We start from the raw sequence: 23,394 nt of genomic DNA on the forward strand, positions 1-23,394 counted from the left end.
ATTTTTGGGAAACCGTTTAGAATGAAAAGTGCCCAAATACGGCCTTCTACAACGAAAATGGATGAATCGACATTAAAACTGCAAACAAAAACGTTAACACGTTTCCAAAGAACAGCCAAACCAATTCAGAAAGAACAACCTGGCACAAAACCAACACCAACATCTCTTGCGACACCTCTTTCAAATCATCTGGGCGAAGATCCTCTTTATGGTCTTAAAATTCGACCTAAGCAATGTAGTTTTACCAGTTACGAAGTCGGAAAATCATATTCTTTTTTCTTCTCTGTTACAAATGCTGAAAAACACGTTATTCATGTTCGCGTGATTCCACCTCTAAATCAACATTTCACTCTTCTTGAAAATGGAAAAAGTGAGAGAACAACAGGAACAATAGCTCCTGGACTGAGCATTGGATATGAACTTATTTTTATGCCCACACACCTTCATCCAATCAATGATTCTTTAATAATACAAACAGAACAAGGATCCATTGCATATGAAATTTCTGCTCAACTTCCAACACCAATAATTACTCTTCCTCAAATCATTGATTGCGGGCCGTGCTATGCGGATAGATCAAAGCGCATTTCAATTCCATTTCGTAATCTGGGAGGACGGGGGACATTCGCGTTTGTTCGTGGTAAAAATGGTTTGCCAAGAGAGCATTTTTGAAATTTTTGATGAAATGTTAACATCACTTTGTGTGTTTTCTTGCACTGGTATTTGACTTTATCTCTTTTAGATATGAAGGATTTAAGTTTAGCTACGCTGTTACTTCGAAAAAGAGCTGTAGAGCATGCGGAAGGAAAGCGTGAATCGCGGATGCCCGCAGAAGGAGAAGAAGTTGATGATCTTCCAGAATTTCTTTTTACTCAGCACTTCATGATTGAGCCTCAATTCTTCCATCTTGAAAGTGGAGATGAAATAACGCTTCATGTGACTTTCTTTCCAACAAGCCCATTGAAAGATGTTGTGATTGAAGAAGAAGAGACAGAAGGATCTTCTGAAAGGAACAGTGTTTCGTCACGCCAGCTCAAAAATGAGGCGGATGATGGTCTGTCTTTTTTTATGATATTTATGAAATCCAATCAATTAATCTTCTTTCCTGGTTATTTTGTCTCATTTATCTTTTAATGGTTTTTTTAATTAATTGCAATTCACAATCTGCAACACTTCTGTTTCGCTTAGTTCGATCGGATGCTGTTTCCTTCCCAATTGCAGGTGACATTCTTTTAAAGTGCAATGACTGTATGGACATGCCAATCTACATTTTGGGGCAGTGTGTTCACCCGTGGGCAGATATCCCGAAGGACAAGGAAGTTGACCAGCCTTCAGAATGGAGAGAGACTAAAGGCGCTGAAAGAGAGCTATCAGATGAAGGTTTGAAAGAGCATTTGTTTAACTTGAAAAATCAACTTGTTGTTTATTCATTGCCTCATTGCTAATACGCACATTATTTCATTATTTTTTATTAGAACTGATTTCACAATCAAAATCAACCAAAGATCCATTCTTTATGGTTTCACCGCCTCCACCTCGGAATATTTTCTTCGGTCCAACTCCTTTCAATGCAATAAACACTCAGACAAGTTTGTCTTGTTTTTGTCTCTGAACTTCGGAAATTTTTATTTTTGAACTTTCATTTTGAATTATTATTTTTTTTTTTTTTAAAATGCATATCTTCATTTTAAAATGAACATCCATCAAATCAAAACGCTTCACTTTCCATTCTCAGTAACCATCAGAAATCCATGTCCACTTCCATTTCCATTCATCTGGTATTTCTACGATGCACCGCGTGATTACATCAACGGCATTCCATTGTCTCTTCCTGCTGGTGCCTCATCATCTTCTCATCTTCTAACTCCTTCGCTACCTTTCCTCTCCGTCCAGCCACAATTCGGCATCATCAACCCAAACTCCACTTTGACATTCACAATCGCCTTCAATCCCACAAAGACATCCAGCAGCTCTTCATCATCTTCTCCACAATCCACATCACCCAACTCAATTCGGACTCTTTTCGACTTCTTCCTCTTCTTCTTTGCAGATCTCTCCACCCCTCTTCCTTCTGGCCCCTCTGCTCCCAACCGGTTCTTCAACGACACATTCGATGCTCTTTCTGAGGAGTTCCTTGAGCGTGTTGTCCGCACCAACAAAGGGCGCTCTCTGCTCTACACATTCCACGCTGCTGGCTCTGCTGTCGCGCCTGTCGTGTCCATCCAGCCTCCATTCCTCTACTTGACAGACGGCGCTGCTTCCCTCGACGCCAATCTGAGTGCCAACACAAACAGAGATGGAGGCAGCACACAGAAGATGAAGGAGAATGGAGCAGGGCCACTTTCTTCGATGAGGAGCAGAGGATTTCCAGGGGCGTCTGAAGGCGATGGAGATGATGAGCCTCCTGTTTGTCTGTCTCCTCTGCCTCCTTCTGTTGAAGCACAGTCGAAGCAGCCGACATTTGACATAGCTCCAACAGCGACGTTTGGTGTGCTGCGTGTTGGCACTCCAGAGACGCGGATGATATCGATTGTGAACAGCAGCCAGTCCCAGCTGGATTTTGAGTGGGTGCTGGAGAGAGTGGTGTCAGTGAAGAGGGGCGCTGATGGGAATGCTGATGAAGGTTTGATTATTTTCATTTTGTTATTGAAATCTATTTTGTTTTATGTTTGCAATTCTAACTGTGTGTGATTAAATATGTTTTATTTTTATTTTTATTTTAATTTTTATCATTATCTCAGAAACATCAGCCGAAGGTATAGCATTTGCGTCTGTTTCACCTGCAAAAGGCAGACTGCAAGCAGAAGATGTGCATCCAACCGGTCTCTCCTTCGGTGCAGACAGAGGAGGCATCTACCGCGCTGAATTCTCTTTGAGATGCGAAGGGTCGCTTGCAATTGTCCCGTTTGCTGTCACGTTTGCTGTTGCTCCTTCTCCATTGTTTGTGGAAGAGCCGGCAGTGGACTTTGGAGTTGTGCCGCCAAACACATTCAGAGTGGCCCATGCGACGCTTGTGAACAAATCAGACGAGGAAGTCATGTTCCGGTGGAGCATCAAGAAGACACACCAAAATGTGGCACAGAAGCAGAATAATGCAAAAAGTGGGAATGGAATGAATTCTGCTGATGGATCGGGCTTTCTGCCATTTGCAGATGCGCTAACTGCAATCCACGACATGTTCACGAACGAAGTGGCGTTTGGGTTTGTGGGAAACAATCCTGTTGAGCTGTTTGGATTGGACTACGACACGCTGCCTGAGGATCACAGAATCGACTTCGCAAACCTCTCTCCGTTGAGCACGAAGACAGCTGTGCTGCTGTATGATAAGAACGATGAAGAATATGAGATCGGACAAGATGAAGGTATTCTTTGTTATTTAAATTAATTACTGCTTTTAATGTGATTTATTGTTATTATTATTATTATAATTTCTCTTTTCATTCATTTGCCTCATTTTTGTTTATTGAATCTGAAGAGCGTCCTCCAGTTGGACTGATGTGTGTGTCATATCCAACAGGGGTGATTCCTCCGCGCAGCAAGCTTATTGTTTCCTTTGGATTTGCCTGTGCATTCCAACACCAAACAGAGCTGGTTGCGCGCTGCTCTGTTGTTGAGAACGACATGGCTGTTGAGTCAACCACTGTGCCTTCTACATCCATCACTGTCAGCGGGGCTGTTATTGAGCCTCAGGTTGCAGTTGAAACGCCCTTCCTCAATCTGGACACGACATTTGTGGGTGTCACAACCACAGCAACAATCCAGCTGAGGAACTTGACTGGAATCGCCTGCCAGTTTCTGTGGGAATCTCTGATGGCAAATGGAGAGGATGACGATGACGACGATGATGATGAAGGGGAAGAGGAGGAAGAGGAAGAAGGAGAGAATGAATTTGACCACTCGAGAGCGTATTTGAATGGCGCAGATGAAGAAGCAGAGGCTGATGCGCAGGTGGCGTCTGCAAGAGGCATCCAGCCTCCTCGAACGAGCTCACGAAGGGCGCTGAAGAAGTCAGAAATGTACTCTCTCCAGTTCACTCCGTCGCAGGGCTATCTGCAGGAAAACGAGGCGATGGAGGTGATGATTGCCTTCACGCCTCTGATGGCTGGCAAGTTTGATGTGATGGGAGTGTGCCACGTAGCCAATTCAACACAAAAGGCGGGGCTGATCATTTCTGCCGATGCTCAGCCACTCAAAGTGGAGTATCGCATTGAAGATCCCACCAAGGCAAAGAACTTTGATCCCAGCGCATATTTCGGAAGAGCAGCTCTTGCTGCTGATATGGCTGCTGCCTCGTCATCTTCGTCAGGTTCGGATGGTCAGTCGTCTGATTTGTCTGCGCAATCATCGGCTCTTTCGTCGACTGTCAATTCTGTCGATTCATTGAACTCTTCATACTCTTCATTGAGCACAACGCAGGACTCTCTCCTGTCGTCTCTTTCGAGCACTGCACCTTCTCGTTCTCTGGTTCCTGGTTCGATTTCAGATGTACAATTACAACAGAAGCCAACATTCAACAATGAGATGATGCAATCAAATCAACAAGCTGAGCATTTGAACAGCGAGCTGAAAATTCTCAACTTTGGCGACGACAATCGGATGGGCACAGTGAAAAGGATGCGACTTGTGCTGATCAACCGAACAGGCATATCCACCTCGTTCAACATCACATTCAACAGATTTGATTCATATTTGGGTGAATGGCGTGTTGGAAGCAGAGGAACAAGCAGACGCGGAGGAGGGCTTTCAACAAGAGACACGCAGCGCTTGAGAGAAACAATAAGACAAAGAAAGGGCATGACTGCACGAAGCAACAACAACATCAGCAATGGAACAGGAATGATGAATGCTTCTGGCGTGTATGAAGGCAACGATGAGAACATGAAGGAAAGGACATATGCTCTGAGTGAAGGAATGGAGACGATCAAAGAGAGAGGAGAGACAACTGTGGAATTCCATCCAAATCTGTCCGGGCAGATGGACCAGTTCACAGACGAAGACTACGAAGAAGACGAAGAGGAGCTGCTGAATGTGAAGGAAAACACTGCCAGAAGCGGAACAAAGACAGAAGCCAACAATTCTGCTGGGTTCCAATTTGGAGGTGTGACAATCAGAAATGGCCGAGTCATCAGAAAGAGCGAAACAGCCACAGCAAAAGGATCGACCATCAAAGGAGCAAACACAGTTCGAAGTAGAAGCACTCAGATGAGTTCGTCACAAAGAGGATCAGCGACAGGCAGAGGAATCAGAGGAGCCACAGGTGGAATGCAAAGTGCCTCACGAACAGAAAGAAATGTCGGAGTGAGAAATGGCACACGCCAGATTAAGCCAGTCACAGCCAGCACACATTCAACTGCCGCTTCGATGGAAATACCGCAGCAAACAATGGCAGATGATCCCACATCCATTCTGCAGCACCCAATGTCTGCTTCGAGTGTGAGGCCGACGTCTGTTGTGACAACAGTGACTGCATCAAACGGAATGATGAACACAAAAGGCGATGCAACAGGCGATATGACAATTAGAAGAAGAAAGAAGGGATATTTTGTGAAGCCATCGACTGCAGCTTATCCGTTTCTGTCTTCGGTTGGAATGGCACATTCAGAGAATGAAAAAGCCAAAAATGCAGAGAATGAAGAGAAGACTGCGAGATTGTGGAGGCGGAAGGGGATTGCCTTTGCTGCATCGCCTGAGCGAGGTGTGGTGGAAGGGTGGAGTGCTGTGAGTGTGATCATCTCCTGCTACAGCGACGCCACTGGATTCTATCGCGACCGGATGAATGTGACGTTTGATAGCGATCCGCAGGCCAACCTCCAAATCCCAGTGGAATGCGGAATCATCGGAAGAGAAGTGGAATTCGAAGGCGGGCCGGTTTCTTTGCACCCAGAAAGTGCAAAGGCTTCTGATACAGCGCCGGTTGCCTCTCGAAAGACAGCTCAGAATGAGAAAACCAAAGTTGACAACACCAACACAGGTGAAGGCGACAAGCAGAAGAATCCCTTCACATCGCTTGCGAAGCCTTTGGCTACAGTCTTCCGTCCATCAGTGAACTCTCTGCCTTCTCTTTCCTTCCTTCCTTCTGTGCGCAACTCGGGCGATGTCAACAAAACAGTCCGCATTCAGAACACGAGCTGCTTCGATGTCATTGTGCGGTGGATCCGCAGAGCAAAGCCTGTTGAGCAGCCACCTGTTCTCCAGATGCAGCTGAAGTTTGGAAAGACCACACTTTCTTTGGATGCAGGCAAACAGGCCAATGGAAATGAACAAAAGGAAAAAGGATTTGCAACTACACAGCAGAATTTGATGCAACCTGGAGAGAATAACGAACAGGAATCAAATGTTAAACCAGAACCTCTTTATTCACTCAATCAAACATCTGGTGAAAATCAGCCCGATGAAAAAGTGCAATCAACTTCACCTGCAAATCAAACAAGTATTGTTCCTTCATCAACAACTTCTGCCAATTCATCTTCATCTTCATTTTCATCTCCCTTGAAGCAGACAGCGTCTGGTGTGGAAGTTGTTCTGCAGCCATTTCAGCCACCAGTCATCCCTCCGTCTTCGATGCCTCCGTTTTCCATCTTCCCTCAAGAAAGCATCATCCGCCACCACTCCTCGTGCTCCTTCGAGGTGTTCTTCCACACAGACGCGCCAACACTGACAGACGGGCTGAACACCATCCTGTTCGAGGCAGCTGTCACACCACTTTATCCTCTCCCCCGCCAGCTGGCACGAAGTGGCACTTCACAAACAACTGTGAGACAAGCTGGGAACAGCTTTGAGGCTGCGATGGGCAACATGAGCGAGAGAGAGAGGGTAGCTAGACATACTGCGTTTTTGGCGGATGAGTCGCTACTGATTGCGTCTGAGGATGCCATCAAGTCGCAACTGGAGTTGAGGCAGCTGCGGAAGAAGAGTCTGAAGAGGGCACCATCGCAGGCTGAGCGCAACATGGTGATGGCACAGACGCTCGCAAGAACGGCACAAAAGTACAAAATGCTATCTGAGAAGGCAAAGAACGGAGAAGGAGGTGAAGGAAGTGGAGTCCTAGATGTGAATGGAGCAGATGAAGAGGAAGCAAATGATCCATTGGAAGAAGAGATAAGAAGAGTGTTTGGGATATCTTCCTATCACAAGAAATATGGCAGTCAAGACGATGAAGTACCAAACAGCACAATGACACTGCGCTCACAGCAAAATGATGCTAACATGTCGACACTCACGTTGGGGCAGACGAAGATGAGTGTGGGCACTTCTCGCATCAGAATGGCACCAGATGGCTCGTTTGTGCAGCAGACACATCCATATGCAGAGCCTCCTTGTCATTACACACCTCCTCTGCGCTTCCTCATGCACGGCACCATTCTCCCAGCAAAGCTATCACTCAGCAGACGCTCTGTCACTTTCATTCTTCCGATTGGAATGCTCCATTTGGATGGAGCAAATAGTGGATTCATTAACAACACTCCAGCAGAAGAAGCAGAAGAGAGTGTGGCAGACAAAGAAGTTGTGCTCACAAACAACTCGTCTTCTGCACTCAGTTTTGTCGTTGTGATCGAAGGGCCTTTTGTCTGCTGTGGAGCCCAGACGATTTCGGTGAGGGAGGCTGGTGTGGTTGTTGTGAGTGGATCACCCGTGGCTCTCACAAAGGAGATGATTTTGGCCAAGTTTGGGCTGAAGAGCATTTCGGAAGGGAAAAAGGGAATGGAAAGAAGCACAACAGCGCAGTCAAGCAATGAGCAGCATCCAAAAAGGGCTGAGTCGCCATCAATTCTGCCGCCTCAGCTGAAGCTTTCTCGGCAGACGCCTTCTACACCCTCATCTGGCAGCCCTGAAACAAGCAAAATGCAAACCACTGCAAATGCCACAAAGAAGTCTCCTATGGCTGCGACGAGTGCAGGAACGAGGACAGCAACAGCAAAGACTGCTTCTTCCACGTTGACAGCTAGTGCTTCGATGCATCAGACAAGCAAGCCAGCTGCCCGTTTGGCCACTTCAAAGGAGAAAACGATGTCTTCTTCCACAATCAGAAAGCCTGTCACAACTGCATCTTCACCAGGGAGAACAGGAATGGGTGTGACAAAAGCGAGTTCTACACTCAAACCAGCTGCAGGTGCAACTATGAGGACACCAACAGCCAAATCAACAGCAACAACAGGAGTGAATCCTTCATCAACAATAAGGAAGAGCGCTCCACAAACGATGAAGGCGAAACAGAAGAGCCCTCAAATCAGCACCAAAATGACAGACCTTCTCACACTTGGTCCGAATGAGAACTGCGAAATACACCTTCGAATAGACACAGAGGAGGTTGAGCGCTGGCTGAGTGAAAAGAAAGGCAGCAATCAAACAGACACCAGTAAAGACAGTGCTTCCTCTTCATCGCCATTCCCTTCAGCTTCACAATCATCATCATCAACAACATCTTCATCATCTTCATCATCTTCATCATCACCTCAAGCAACCTTATCATCATCTACTGATAATGTTGCTTCTACTCCTGCATCATCGTCTGTATCTCAACAAGGCTTTTTCCCTCTCTCTTTCTCTGCGCCTATCGCCAATAGCACCATTCTGCACAGCAAAGAAGCGAAAAAGCTGGCTCTTGCGCAGAAATCGTGGGAGATTCAGCTGCGCCGGAAGATCAGAGAGATAATTGTGAACAGCGACGAGTTTGATGTGGAGGAAGGAGACGAGGAAGACGAAGACGGGGCAGTTGAGCACAACGACGATGTGTTCTTCGACTTTGAGACGCCAGCGAATGACGAAGAAGTGAAGATGTATACTGAAGCATCAAGAATGGAAAGGGAAGAAGAGAGTGGAGAAGGCAAGGGTATTAGTTTTGGTGTGGGTGAGGGTGGAGTGCAGCAGATGAACAGAGCAGCAGGCTCTCCTCCTTCAACAGCTGCCACAAACTGGCGCTCATTCACGTCGAGTGAAGGCGATGAAAGAGGAGAGAGCAGAGGGCAGCTGCTGAGCCGCAGCGGCAATCCCTCGGCAGCGTCGCGCTTTCTGCCGAAGGAGCGACTGGTGCGGAGTGTGGAGGAGATCCTTCTGCCGAGAGAGGCGCCTGAGATGCGGCAGTTTGGGCTGAGTGCTGTGTGGCCGAGGGACATTGCAGTGGAAGGGACGATGCGCGTGTTATTCTCGTCGGGGGAGCAGGACAATGTTAAGCTACGGAGCGAGACGCAGCACCCAATTCTTGTTCCCCAGCAGATGCTGATGAGGCTGATGCAGGACTCGGTGCTGGTGGCAGACTCCACTGTCATGAGGCACCAGCAGATAGCAGAGCAATCTTCTTCTTCTTCTTCTTCTTCCTCATTCTCTTCTTCCTCTTCCACCACTTCCACTGCCCCACCTGCTTCTCCAGCGTCTGATGCGCCTGCTGCTCCTCTGCTGAGCCCTGTCCAAAGAGCTCTTTCGCTTCTTCCTCCGCCTCCTTTTGCTGCTTCGTCTGTTCTTCGGATCGACTTTGGGTTGCACCGTGTCAATCCAGCTGTTCTGCCTCGCTTCACTTACTCTCTTTTCAACATCACAAATGTCGATGCCCCGTTTTCTGTCGCTTTCCGAGCCATCAGCCAAGATCTCACTCCTCCTCCTGTCCCTCAATCAGGAAAGCCTTCGTTATCAACTTCATCATCATCGTCGTCATCATCATCATCTTCTTCTTCTTCTTCTTCTTCTTCTTCAAATACCATATCCCATTCATCCACCCCACGCACATCGCCTCAGCCACCATCTCACACTTCTGTTGTCTTCATAGACTCATCTGAGCATAGCACTTCTTGCGGACCTTTCTCTCTTCTCAGCTCATCTGAAGGAATTATCCCAAAACATAACTTTGCATTATTCCACCACACCATTCTCGAATTTCAATTCAGTGTGTTAATTTTTTCCATAATTGTGACTTTAATTGCTATTTTTGAATTTAATCGTTTAATTATTTAGATCCTACAATTATTGGAACATTTACTGCTGCTGTTGTTATTTCTGTAAAGGGAGGACAAATATTACCAATATTAATGACCGGACAAGCAACTTTACTTGATGTTTAATATTTTTTTCCACGTCACAAAAACTATTTTTAATAAATCAATTATCATTTTAAAAATTAAAGAAAATGAAAAAAAAAATATTTTGATGATCTAACCCTCAACTTAGACTCATGAACAAACCGCTCATCCTCATAAACGCTTTTAAGAGGGAACTTGGAGCATTTAAAGCGTTTCAACGCAAATTTCGTACAGAATACGATATTTTAACGTTTGTCATTTTTTAAATTTTGATTTTTAATTTTTGTTAAGAAATCGAGATCCTCTTTCGCCGCAGCTTCTGAGTCAATGCTCTGTTCTTATATTAGGTGCTTCTCGCGATAAATTCACCAAAGCGGAGGTAATTTTTTAAGAAAATTTTCATCTTGTAAATTGTTTAATGTTCATTTTTTCTTTTATTTTTTTTTTTCAAAATTATGTTTAATTCTGAATTCTAAAAGGGTGATATGATATTTCAATTTCTTAAAGAAGGAGGAAATCTAATGGTTCTTCTTTCTGAAGGAGGTGAACCAAAGCTTGGATCGAATATAAATTACATACTCGAAAAATTTGGAATGATTGTGAATCCTGACAGCGTTGTTGCATCTTCATATTGCGGATATTTACATCCAAAAGAGGCACTTATAACTGGTGGAATTTTGAATAGAGAGGTTGCACGTGTTGCACAAAAAGATGCAGATAAGCTTTCGTTGATCTATCCATTTGGAGCAACGCTTGATGTTCAATCTCCAGCCATTCCTATAATATCAACGGGAAAGCAATGCTTTCCAATGAATCGTCCGATTGTTGCAGTTGCAAATTGCTTTGTTTGACACTTATTATTAATTCAATTTCTTTTCTAATACCTATGACAAATTTAATGTTTTTTGTTACAGGAAGGAAAAGGGAGAATTGCTGTAATTGGAAGTTACCAACTCTTTGAAGATGCATACTTAGTGAAAGAAGATAACGAACTCATCGCCAAAGTGTTATTGAAATATCTTCTTAATCCTGAGTTCAAGCTGAATCAAGTTGATGCTGAAAAGCCTGCTGTTTCTGATAACCATCCAGTTCCAGATACTCTTGAGTTGGCATCGCGGATGAGAGGAGCATTAAAAGACACAGAGCGTGCTCCACTTGATTACACAGCCCTTTTTGATACATCCTTGTTTAAGTTTGATCTCACACACATACCATCTGTGCTACAACTGTATAAGGATCTGTCGTTACCCCATCAGCCTTTGTCTCTGGTTCCTCCTGAATTTGAAGTGCCTTATCCGCCTTTTCAACTTGCTGCATATCCACCTCAATTGAAAGACCCACCAAAGCCTGCTTTGGAACTTTTTGATCTGGAAGAAGAGTTTGCTTCAGAAAGAGAATCATTGGCTCAACTGACAAACAAATGTGTGTTCAATTGGAAAGGTCATTCTTTTTTTTTTTTTTTTCGAATTATCAAAGCGAATTCCGTTTTTGTGTTGAGCTTTTTTGAAGTTTTTGCAATATGTTTTGTGTTGTGTTGCATTGAATGATTCATTTAAACTTTTGTCGAATATTTCTTTTGAATCATATTCTTTAGGCTCAAACACTGAAGAGGATTTGGACTCATTCATTATGGGAGCAGGAGATATACTTGGCATCACCCAGCTATTCGCTGGTGCTGCAGGATCCTCTTCCACTCCTGCGGCATCATCTCTTTCTTCATCACATTCATCTTCTTCAACCTCTTCTGCTTCTGCATCTGCTTCAAATGTTGGATCAGGAGGTATTCAACCCGACGCGAAAAAAATACTCGAATTTATATTACGGAATATTATTCAATTTAGATGTGAAAATCAATCACAACTTCTTTAATTCACCAACACATTTTCTTTAGACTACTTTGTCATTTCACTTGCTTTATGTTTTTTGATATATAAATTTTTAAGGTGTTTTATCCAATTTTCATTTATTCTCATTATCGTTTTATCACATAAATTTTAAAATGAAATTCGATTAGAATTTAGCACAAAGATTTATTCTTCATGAAATATTTCATTTCTGAAGAAATATATAATTCGATTTATTCTGTTTACAAATAATATTGAATTTGATCATATGATATGATTAACAGGCAATTAAAAGTTAAAAGTATGATTATTTGTTAAACTTATCAAATGCACAAATAACGGGATTCCAGCCTCGTTGAATTGAATTGGACGGTGTTTTCTGTCTTGTTTCTTCAACGCACTCAAGGTGAAACCCAAGATTTTTGCCATTTAACGTCTGACTTCTTTGTTTGTGGAAGTTGTGATAATTTCTGAGGCATAAATTCTTTAGTGTTTTTTCCAACAAATAAATTAATTATTTTATTTTCGATTTTTAATTGAAGATCATAGTAATATTTTGATTGTTTTCTTTTTTGTTTTTTTCCATTCTTATTAGGAAATGAATTCAAAAGAACATAAACAATATATCCATATTAGTTAATTTTGTTATATGTTTATTATTTTTATTTTTGGTTTTTCTTTTGTTTTTATTTCATCGAATCACGATTTACTTTTTGCTGAAAGACTATATTCTTATCATTCAAAAAAATGCGGAATTTTCCGTAAATCTATGTATAATGTGAGAAGGACTCCTAATTGAATTGGGATGTGCGTGATAGAAAAGTTTCATGTTAAAGTTATTGTCGATGCAAAGATAATTAAGTTTAAACAAACAAATATGTTTGAAGATTAAAAAACTCAATTCAAAATTGCTATCTTGTTTATTATATTAATGGCTTAACATGTAGCTATCACTTCGGAATTGATAATCTTAAAAATTTTATTTTTCTTTATTAAAAATAACCTCAATTTATTCCATTCTTTTTCTCCATTGTATCATAAAAAGTATTTCATTCCCATGTATCACAATTAGGAAAATAAAAAAAAATGAGAAAAATAAAAGAAAAAATAACGTGGAAGAAAATTCATCCAACGGATCTATTTTCGTTTGTTTTTATCATATGGCTTTAGCTTTTGCTGAAGCGAAAAAGTTGAACAAAATTTCAATAAGTGCAGATCTTTTTCAAAAAGATTGAGTCATTGCGAATTGATTCTCTTCTGCGTTAACGATCATTGTTTTTGATAGTTTTTTGTTTTCAAATTTTTTTAAGTTTTGAAAAAATAAATCTTTCTTAGAATATTTGAATCATTGTTTTTTTCGATTTAGCTGAAAAAGGCGAAATGTACATGAATAAATATTCGTGAAATTCAATACTAATCATTTATAACTGTTCAAACAATAAAAACACAAAAATGTTGGCTAAATCTCATTCTTTTATTTTTTTTAACTGAATTGAAGCATCACAATGGAATGATTACAACAGATTAAAAAATAAAAAACTAGATAATAAAGTCAAAAAAAATTCATTGAAAAACATAAATATGCTTTATCGTTCAAATTTTAGCTTTTTTCATAAGTATTTTGCTTTTATTCAATGAAAATGATCAAATAAAAACTGTTGGTCATTAAAAAACAAATCAAAAACAATAAATCAATTGAAGAAACATTTTTCATAAGAAAGCGAATAAAAATAATGACGGAATATGAGTTGATTTAACATAGATAGTTGCAAAATACAGTAAAATATTCGCTGGGAATTGTTAAAAGCTTTTAAAACATAAAAAAAATCCAAAAAATCTAGACCTATTAACATTGATAGATTAAAAACAGACATAGAATATATAGAAAATGTAAGAACAAACACTATATTTAAAAATAGATAAAAGCATACAATTTGTTCACGGAAACAAAGCAAACTTTGAAATTATATGATCAAAGTTGGTATATAATCTTTTGTTAATTGATCAAACAACAGATTGACTTAATTTCAAAAAGATTGAGTCACTTGCAATGAGTCAAATATAATTCAAAATGATCACTTCTTTCAGAAATGTCAAAATAATTTTCAAATAGGTCTATTATTGAAAAAAGAACTTTAAAAAAGTTGACGTGATCAACTTCAGCTGTTGAAATAATATGAAAGAAGAAATTACAGAAAAGGGAGATACAAAATATAAGATTTTTCGGTCTGTGCTCATTTATGGACTTCAAAATACAAAAACAAAGAAGAAATATCTTATTTTTTAACAGAAGCATAATGACTAAAATTTTTTGTTAATAAATATCCACTTTTTATTTTCTTTGATCCTCCAATTCAGATTAATCATTGAGAACCTCATAACATTTAACACCTGCATTCATATGATGTTATCAATTTTCATCTATTCTGGAGGCTCAACATCGAAAAGCTTTTCCCAAAATGCAGCCATTGTTCTTCCTTTTTTATCAGTCAGGGTGTGGAATGTCTCATCCATTTTGGAGGATTAGTCTTTACATTATCAATCCACAACATGGCCATTGTTTTTTCATTCTTATCGGCAAGGGTTATATCGTGTCTCATCCATTCTGGTGGCTCTGTCTTTACAAGTACAATCCACATCATGGCCATTGTTTTTCCGTATTTATTAGCAAGCGTAATTTCATGTCGCATCCACTTCGGAGGTTCGATTTTGAAATATTGTATCCACATCATGGCCATTGTCCATCCGTTCCTTTCTGTTAGTGTTATGTCATGCCTCATCCATTCTGGTGGCTCTGTCTTGACATTTTCAATCCATATCATGGCCATTGTCCATCCATTACAACATGCAATTGTAATGTCATGTCTCATCCATTCTGGTGGTTCTGTTTTGACGTATCTAATCCAATGCATGGCCATTGTCCACTCGTTATTGCTTCCAAGTGTGATATCGTGTCTCATCCATTCTGGAGGTTCTTTTTTGACATTTATGATCCAGTGCATGGCCATTGTTTTTCCATCCTTATCAGCAATCGTAATTTCGTGTCGCATCCACTCTGGAGGTTCTTTTTTGACATTTATGATCCAGTGCATGGCCATTGTTCTTCCTTCTTTATCAGCAAGGGTTATATCGTGTCTCATCCAATTGGGTGGTTCTGTCTCCACATTTTCAATCCATATCATGGCCATTGTGTTTCCGTCATCATCTGCAAGAGTAATATCGTGTCTCATCCACTCTGGAGGTTCTGTCTTGACATTTTCAATCCATATCATGGCCATTGTACAACCTTTCTTGGATTTAAGGGTAATGTCATGCCTCATCCATTCGGGAGGTTCTGATTTCTTATCGATAATCCACAACATGGCCATTGTTTTTCCATCCTTATCAGCAAGTGTGATGTCATGCCTCATCCATTCTGGTGGGTCAGTCTTCGCATATTCAATCCAATACATGGCCATTGTCCATCCTTTCTGATCATAAAGTTTGGCTTCATGCCTCATCCATTCTGGAGGTTCTGTCTTGACATTTATGATCCAGTGCATGGCCATTGTTTTTCCAAAATAACTTTGAAGTGTTACGCAATGTCGCATCCACTCTGGAGGTTCTGTCTTTACATAATCAATCCACCTCATTGCCATTGTATATCCATAAAAAGTTTTAAATGTAATGGAATTCCTCATCCATTCTGGTGGTTCTGTTTTGACATATCTAATCCAATGCATGGCCATCGTCCCTATATCGATATCTTCAAGCGTAATGTTATGCCTCATCCATTTTGGTGGTTCTGTTTGAACAAATCTAATCCATATCATGGCCATTGTATCTCCTTCTTCATTACCAAGTGTGTTGTCATGTCTCATCCATTTTGGAGGTTCTGTCTTGACAAAACAAATCCATAGCATTGCCATTGAACAATTAAACCAATCATTCACTGTTATTTGATGTCTCATCCATTTTGGAGGATTAGTCTTGACATTTTCAATCCAAACCATTGCCATTGTTCTTTTATCAAGATTAGCAAGGGTTATATCGTGTCTCATCCATTTTGGAGGATTGTTCTTGACATTTTCAATCCAAAGCATTGCCATTGTGTTTCCGTATTTATTAGCAAGCGTAATTTCATGTCGCATCCACTTCGGAGGTTCGATTTTGAAATATTGTATCCACATCATGGCCATTGTCCATCCGTTCCTTTCTGTTAGTGTTATGTCATGCCTCATCCATTCTGGTGGCTCTGTCTTGACATTTTCAATCCATATCATGGCCATTGTCCATCCATTACAACATGCAATTGTAATGTCATGTCTCATCCATTCTGGTGGTTCTGTTTTGACGTATCTAATCCAATGCATGGCCATTGTCCACTCGTTATTGCTTCCAAGTGTGATATCGTGTCTCATCCATTCTGGAGGTTCTTTTTTAACATTTATGATCCAGTGCATGGCCATTGTTTTTCCATCCTTATCAGCAATCGTAATTTCGTGTCGCATCCACTCTGGAGGTTCTTTTTTGACATTTATGATCCAGTGCATGGCCATTGTTCTTCCTTCTTTATCAGCAAGGGTTATATCGTGTCTCATCCAATTGGGTGGTTCTGTCTCCACATTTTCAATCCATATCATGGCCATTGTGTTTCCGTCATCATCTGCAAGAGTAATATCGTGTCTCATCCATTCTGGAGGTTCTGTCTTTACATAATCAATCCACCTCATTGCCATTGTATATCCATAAAAAGTTTTAAATGTAATGGAATTCCTCATCCATTCTGGTGGTTCTGTCTTCATGCTCTCTATCCAATGCATGGCCATCGTCCTTCCACTCTTATCAGGAAGTGTGGCTCTATGTCTCATCCACTCCGGCGGTTCTGTTTGAACAAATCGAATCCAATACATGGCCATTGTCCATCCATTTTTATCAGCAAGTGCGATGTCATGTCTCATCCATTCTGGTGGTTCTATTTTTAGGTGTGTAATCCATATCATTGCCATTGTTATTCCATTATTGCTTCCAAGCTTATTATTATGCCGCATCCACTCTGGCGGTTCTTTCTTTACAGTAATAATCCAATGCATTGCCGTTGTCCACCCACCCTTGTTAGCAAGTGCATTGTCATGACGCATCCATTCTGGTGGTTCCTTTTTGACGTTTATGATCCAATACATTGCCATCGTACAACCACTGTTACTACCCATTGTAATGTCGTGTCGCATCCACTTTGGGGGTTCTGTTTTTTTCTCCACGATCCAGCGCATTGCTTTCGTTCTTCCTTCCTCATTCTTTTTGAAATGAGCACCATTATTCTTTGGGAACATTGCTTTGCTTTCATTCTTAAAGCTCATTGATATTGTGAATTTGTTTATACAACAGCTTAGAAATTGGTCAACAGAAGTTTGATGCAATTTATCGCAAAAACTTTGTTGATCACACCATAACAATGGAAATACCAAAGTTGGATGTCTTTTTTCATTTTGTTCAAAATCAAAATATCATAATTTTTTTTTAACTATAAAATAAAAGTCAGGAGGATGTTTAGAAAATTATTTGTTACATTATTAACGTAATCACATTTCAACAATTGTTTTATTCGAATTTCTTCAACAATAAATCAAAAAAGCTATAAAAATGGAATCAATTGATACCTATTTAAATCACACCTATTATATTTATATATTTTTTGTGTTTTTTCTTAAATAAGCTCTGAATTGATGATTTTTTAGTGTTTTGTGACTAATCATTTTCGCGTCTCATTTGCCAAGATAAAGAAAAGGAAAAAATGTTAGCGTTTTCCTATAAAATCCTATTTTTTTCAGTAAATTAATTAGACCGATGAGACACGACAAGCAAATTTTAGTTGCCGTCTGTCACAAAAAAAAAGAAAAAAAAAGAATGAAAAAAGAAAAAAAAATGAAAAAAGATAAATGAAAAAATTTTTTGTAAAATTAAATAAATTAAAATAACCCTGGGTGACGTGAAGTGAAAATTTCTTCACGTCCGTCACAAGTTTTCCACTTCAGTCAGAAAAAAAAAAAAAAAAAAAAAAAAAAAAAAAAAAAAAAAAAAAAAAAAAAAAAAAAAAAAACTTTTTACGAAGGAAAAGACAATGGAAATATTATATCAACAAAAATGTTCTTAAATAATGTCTTTTTGAGATTTAAAATGATTGATCATGAAATCCCATAACAGAATGATTCAAGTGATAAAACGAGTTTCTTTATATGCATACCGATAAGCACAAAGATTTTTTAACTGAATTGTGTGAAAATTGATATTGTTACGAATTTTATTGGTTTGAATCGCATTAAAAATATTATCATTTCATCTTTTTATTTGCTCAATAAGATTAACAAACGTTGTGCAGTTTCATTGCTGTGATAATTTTGAAAAAGCAGACAAATTGAATGCCATCAAAAAATATCTCAGTCAGTCCATGCTGATATGTTTGATTCACTGTTTATTGCATTTTATTATTAATTATCTATTGGAGAATTGTTCACTGAACTGGAGCATTACAATGAATGTGAACAGAAAAAGAAAATCGGATAAACGGGAAAACTTATTAGTGAAATGAATAAAGATGAGATAAAATTCGTTTTTACAGTGGAGTTATTCAACAAAATGGACAAAATGATCGAAGAAAAGAAAATGTGAATGGAAAATGCTCTAATATTTATGAAGCATATTGCATATTGGCTTGAAATGAAAGGCATATAGCGATATCGTTTTAGAGATTCTCTGTTGAACAAAAGATTTGAGAAGATGATTGTTGAAAAAGATCAGAAAAAAGAAGAAAAGGATGAAAAGATTGTTGTTAATGTTTGCGAATGCTTTCTTTTGATCAGCTTTTCCACATCATCGGAATTGATATCAATTTGCGTTCCATATCTTATGAAAGCAGCATCAAGGAAGATAACAAAGAAGCAAAGAAAGAAGAAAAAATGTCATTACTGGCTTTGACTAATATAAGGAGATATGAAGTGTGTAATTATGTTAAAAATTTTTGTTTAATAATTTTTTTCTCATTTTAAAAAACCTGTGTCACAGGAAGTGCATTTGAAGGAAATAACAGAAATCATCGAATATTATCAATGGCATCACAAAATGCACAATTTGCTTATCTATCAGTTTTGAAGTTTTAGACTGACGGATTTTTCATGAAAAGATAGCTGGAAGGTGTTGTTGTGAATGAGGTGCGTTTTGCAAAAGAAGCAAGAAAAAAAATAGAAGAATTGACAAAGTGTATTCGTTGGAAGAGAAAAGAAGCAAACGAAGGAATAGCTTATGTTAGATGTCTCCGAACATTTGAAAATTTTTTGTTTTTGTAAAAATTGTGAATGAAGAATAAGTTGGATTTATTGGCAGCGTTTTTCAGGTATTTCTAGTTGCGAAGAATTGTCACTGAGTAATGAACAACAAGTGCATTTATTCCAAGAGAAATACAGTGGTAAGGAAAGCTTTAAAAGTTGAAGACTGGATGAAGAGTTGCGCGGCTGAAACTATATTGAAAGAACTTCAGTAATTAACACAAAATAACTGAATGACACGTTTAAGAATTGAATTGTTTGTATTTCTTTTTGAAACTTTTTTAAAGATTGGATGAAAATACAGATAATGAAATGAAAAAAGCAAAAAGGAAATATTTGAAAAGGAACAAGAAAAATATTAAAGTGTAATCATTTTGTTTCATGAAATTCATCATTAATTGCAACAAAATTTTGATGGTTTTGATTTTTAGTTTATTTTTATTGACCATTTTATGAAAGAGTGATGAATGGAGAAAATTTGCATATCAAACTGAAATTTTTTTTATTTCACATAATTGAAAACAAAGACATTTTTTCAAGCATTTTTCTATGATTTTCAATCAAGAATATGTTATTTAAAATGATATGAATAGAGAATTATTGGTAATTTTTTTAAATTCAAATTTCAGCCATTCCTCTTCGAAAATCTTCTTCCAACAACTTCCATGAATATCAGTAATATGAAAAAAGTGAATAATATTTCATTCTCTCGTTGTTCCAATCTGTATCTCCTCCATTTCTTTTTCAAGTTAAAGTTCATCTCACCTCCTCAATTATTCCGCTTCAATTACCTAAATTTCAAACAACCTCAGAAGAGAGAAGTTGAAATTGAATAAAACCTAATCGCAAAAAATATAAATAAATGATAAGAAGTTTTGAAAGTTATCAAATTAGAAAAATTTTGTTCTCTAAATGTAGAGGAAAGTTATAATTCTGATGATAAAAGGAATTGCCATTAGCTTTGTTTCATTTATTTAACACATCTCAAATGTTTGAGGGCATAAGTGAAACTGCGTCCCTTTTGTAATTCTTGTTTTTAGACATTAATTTTGTGATGTTTGAAATGCAAAAATTATTTAAAAACTTTTGTATGGACCGGTTTTTCGCAAAAATTTTTGTTTCTCATGAAAAAACCATTTTTAAAAATGACCCATAAATATGAGTATTTTTACAAATTTTTAATAAAATAAGATAATTATGAAATAAAAAGTGTATAAAAGGTCTTTAATTATTATATACTCTTATTATATTAATTAATTTTTGAAAAATAAAACATTCAAAAAAAAAACAAATAAATTAAAAAATTAAATATATTGATCAATCCCACAACTAAATTTTTAATATTCAAAAAATAAAAAATTAGTTTCTTTCATCGTGAATTGAATTCTCGTTTGCGAACATATAACGAATCATATATATAAATATAGTTTTAAAGTGTGTGAATAATAATTATCAATATATCATTCAAATCTTTATGAATTTTGTTTATGATTTTTAATATGAAAATTTATGTGCAGTTTGAGGATGTTTATGTTACACAATGATGATCATGAATAAAGAAGAACAAACAAATCGTGTGAAACATTCTTTTTAATTATTAACATTGTATTATTAAAAATTTTGACAAAACTCATAAAATATCATTTATTTTCGTTTAAATATAACGAATATTGAAGGCTAGACTATAATCAACACAGCGGCATCAGTATAAGAGGAAGAAAAGTTTATATAGATAAAAGAAACGAATTATAAAAGACACACGCAGTTAAATTAAAGGTCAATGCCTACACTACATAAGCTGGAAAAGATATTTTTTGAATGAAACAATATTGGATTGAAGAACAATTAAATGAAATTCCAGTTTTATCTTCGAGAAGGCCGTCACTCACGGATGAATGCGATTTATGGAATTGATGGTTGTGAACACACAAATGATGCTGATCTTATTGATTTTGTTGCGATCCATCAGAGCGAAACGGTCATTGTGAGCAGTGGGAATGAATCGAACGGGAAGCAATGTTGAATTAACACATTTCCATATGATTCAATTAATCATGGGCTTGTGCATCTGACATCTGAATATGTGAGTCTATTGTATGTTGAAGCAGAGAGCGTAATTGGAAGAGAAATAAATCCGAATGAGATGGGTTTTAAAGAAGGAGAAGGTATTGAGAAAAACACATCTCTGCGGATATTGGATGAGGGATATCAATTGGGAGGAATAGCGAGTGAAAGAGGATCATCATTTTTCATCCCTGTCTTGGAAGAAGTGAAGAGCACAACACAGGCGAGTGGGGGCATGGACTTGAGCATTCGTGGGAAGCTGTTTCTTCCTCACAAATTGTCACAAGAGATAAGTATGAAAGATGGGGATGAAGAGGAGATTGTGAGAAAAGGGATTGAAGAAGAAGGGTTTGTGTCAGAGAATGAGATTCACTCACTTGTTACACGTTCAGAATGGGGGAAAGTGAGAGAAGAGACAGAAGTGAGTGTGTGGATTGTGTTTGGAAAAGCTGATTCTCCTTTATCAACAGAGCCATTTATTGTGAAGAACAGAAGTGAAAGTCAGTCAAGAGGAAATGAAAGAATTGTTGAGGAAGGAAAAGAAGGAAAATCATATTTGTTGCTAATAGTTACAATCATGGCAGCTGTTCTATAAATTGTTTTGATTGCGTCTGTGATATTGGCAGTCAGATGGAGAAAACAAAAGAGATGAACAAAGGAATTGGAAGAGATTGTGAATGACACAGTGAAAAAGGATCCGAAGGCATTTGAGATGGTGACGATGGAGATGTCACCGGAGGAGCTGCTGAAGAGAGCAGAGAGAGCAGAGAGGGAGGGAGGGAAAGAGAGAGAGGGAAAGAGATGGAATGAGGGAGGGAAAGGGAAAGGGAAGGCAATTTTGAGAAGAAGACAAAGATGTTGAGAAAAGAAGAAGAGGATTGAGAATATGAAGAGAGAGAAAGAGACAAGCGAAGAGAAAGGGATAGAGATAGAGATAGAGAGAGAATTTGAAACTTCTTGAAATGGATATATTGTTCATTCTGTTATTTATTTGTTATTTTTTAATCAAGCTATTTTTTCGTAGTTTTTTTGATATTCCAAATAAGTGAATCATGGAATTAAAAGACTGGTGAATAAAATGAACACTCTTTTTTCTCAATGAACTGATTGAGTATTTAATAAGCGATAAGGAAAAATAAATATGAAATAACTATATTTTTCCTCAATGAAATTCTTTTTAAAGGAGAAACCTTAAAAATTCATTCGTTTATTTTTTAAAAGAAATCACAATATGAACATAAAAAAAATTATTGATAATATCAAATTGAATCGTATATCAATTAACGGAATGCTGAAATGAACATAAAAAAGAAAAAGACAAAATATGAATAATAAAAATGAACATTTGAGAAATAGAAATATTATGCAATACTAACAAAAAAGAGGAATTAATAAATAGCATTTTCAAAACTGAATCATTTCTGAAATGAACAAGAATGATCTTTGTTATTCAAAATGAATATGCGCAGCCTGTTGTAGCGAATTCTAAAGTTAATTTTCATCCATTTGTGTGAATTATAATTAACATATAGTGAAAGGAAGATTTGCCAGAATTTGCGCAATCTATCATGCAAAAAAGCAAAAGCAAACATCTTGATTATGTGAAAATATAATTGTGGGATTGATCAATATACAGATATCGCATAAAATACCGGACATCGCACAAAATACCGGACAAGATCGATATCTCAATAACAGCAAGAAGAAAAATTCTGTTAAATTTCCTCTTAACATATTTCATTAATACAAACTCACGTGACATACAAGACATTCAGGACAGCTTCGCTTGATCTCAGAAAAAATATATATCAAAATCTCGGAGAAATAGGATTTTGAGTTTCTCCGAAATTTCGATATATATTTTTTCTGAGATCAAGCGAAGCTGTCCTGAATGTCTTGTATGTCACGTGAGTTTGTATTAATGAAATATGTTAAGAGGAAATTTAACAGAATTTTTCTTCTTGCTGTTATTGAGATATCGATCTTGTCCGGTATTTTGTGCGATGTCCGGTATTTTATGCGATATCTGTATTCAATTTTTTAATTTATTTGTTTTTTTTTTGAATGTTTTATTTTTCAAAAATTAATTAATATAATAAGAGTATATAATAATTAAAGACCTTTTATACACTTTTTATTTCATAATTATCTTATTTTATTAAAAATTTGTAAAAA

At 37.9% G+C, this 23,394-nt stretch overlaps 5 protein-coding genes across 5 annotated transcripts; 4 read left to right on the forward strand and 1 right to left on the reverse strand.

The window, feature by feature from the left end:
- Positions 1-21: 21 nt before the first annotated feature.
- On the forward strand, positions 22-10,130 carry MONOS_3592 (uncharacterized protein; the record flags this gene model as incomplete). The annotated part of the gene is made up of 8 exons (XM_067873602.1): positions 22-649; positions 743-1,054; positions 1,189-1,380; positions 1,476-1,589; positions 1,736-2,623; positions 2,742-3,362; positions 3,476-9,877; positions 9,946-10,130. The coding sequence occupies 8 exons, from the start codon at positions 22-24 to the stop codon at positions 10,050-10,052; spliced, it is 9,264 nt and encodes a 3,087-aa protein (XP_067724473.1). The 3' UTR covers positions 10,053-10,130.
- Positions 10,131-10,151: 21 nt separating this feature from the next.
- Positions 10,152-12,257, forward strand: MONOS_18650 (putative intraflagellar transport protein 52). Its single transcript, XM_067871689.1, has 5 exons — positions 10,152-10,260; positions 10,302-10,389; positions 10,490-10,855; positions 10,925-11,432; positions 11,605-12,257. The coding sequence occupies exons 1-5, from the start codon at positions 10,163-10,165 to the stop codon at positions 11,877-11,879; spliced, it is 1,335 nt and encodes a 444-aa protein (XP_067724474.1). The 5' UTR covers positions 10,152-10,162; the 3' UTR covers positions 11,880-12,257.
- Positions 12,258-14,343: 2,086 nt separating this feature from the next.
- MONOS_3591 (uncharacterized protein) lies at positions 14,344-17,193 on the reverse strand (the record flags this gene model as incomplete). Its single annotated transcript, XM_067873601.1, has 1 exon — positions 14,344-17,193. The coding sequence occupies one exon, from the start codon at positions 17,191-17,193 to the stop codon at positions 14,344-14,346; it is 2,850 nt and encodes a 949-aa protein (XP_067724475.1).
- An 837-nt stretch (positions 17,194-18,030) lies between these two features.
- MONOS_18651 (uncharacterized protein) lies at positions 18,031-18,645 on the forward strand. The gene is made up of 2 exons (XM_067871690.1): positions 18,031-18,107; positions 18,194-18,645. The coding sequence occupies exons 1-2, from the start codon at positions 18,070-18,072 to the stop codon at positions 18,420-18,422; spliced, it is 267 nt and encodes an 88-aa protein (XP_067724476.1). The 5' UTR covers positions 18,031-18,069; the 3' UTR covers positions 18,423-18,645.
- A 2,653-nt stretch (positions 18,646-21,298) lies between these two features.
- Positions 21,299-21,814, forward strand: MONOS_17840 (uncharacterized protein; the record flags this gene model as incomplete). Its single annotated transcript, XM_067870800.1, has 1 exon — positions 21,299-21,814. The coding sequence occupies one exon, from the start codon at positions 21,299-21,301 to the stop codon at positions 21,812-21,814; it is 516 nt and encodes a 171-aa protein (XP_067724477.1).
- Positions 21,815-23,394: the final 1,580 nt, after the last annotated feature.

This window comes from Monocercomonoides exilis (assembly GCF_001643675.1).
Source record: "Monocercomonoides exilis strain PA203 chromosome Unknown scaffold33-1116896, whole genome shotgun sequence".
NCBI classification, from domain to species: Eukaryota; Preaxostyla; order Oxymonadida; family Polymastigidae; genus Monocercomonoides; species Monocercomonoides exilis.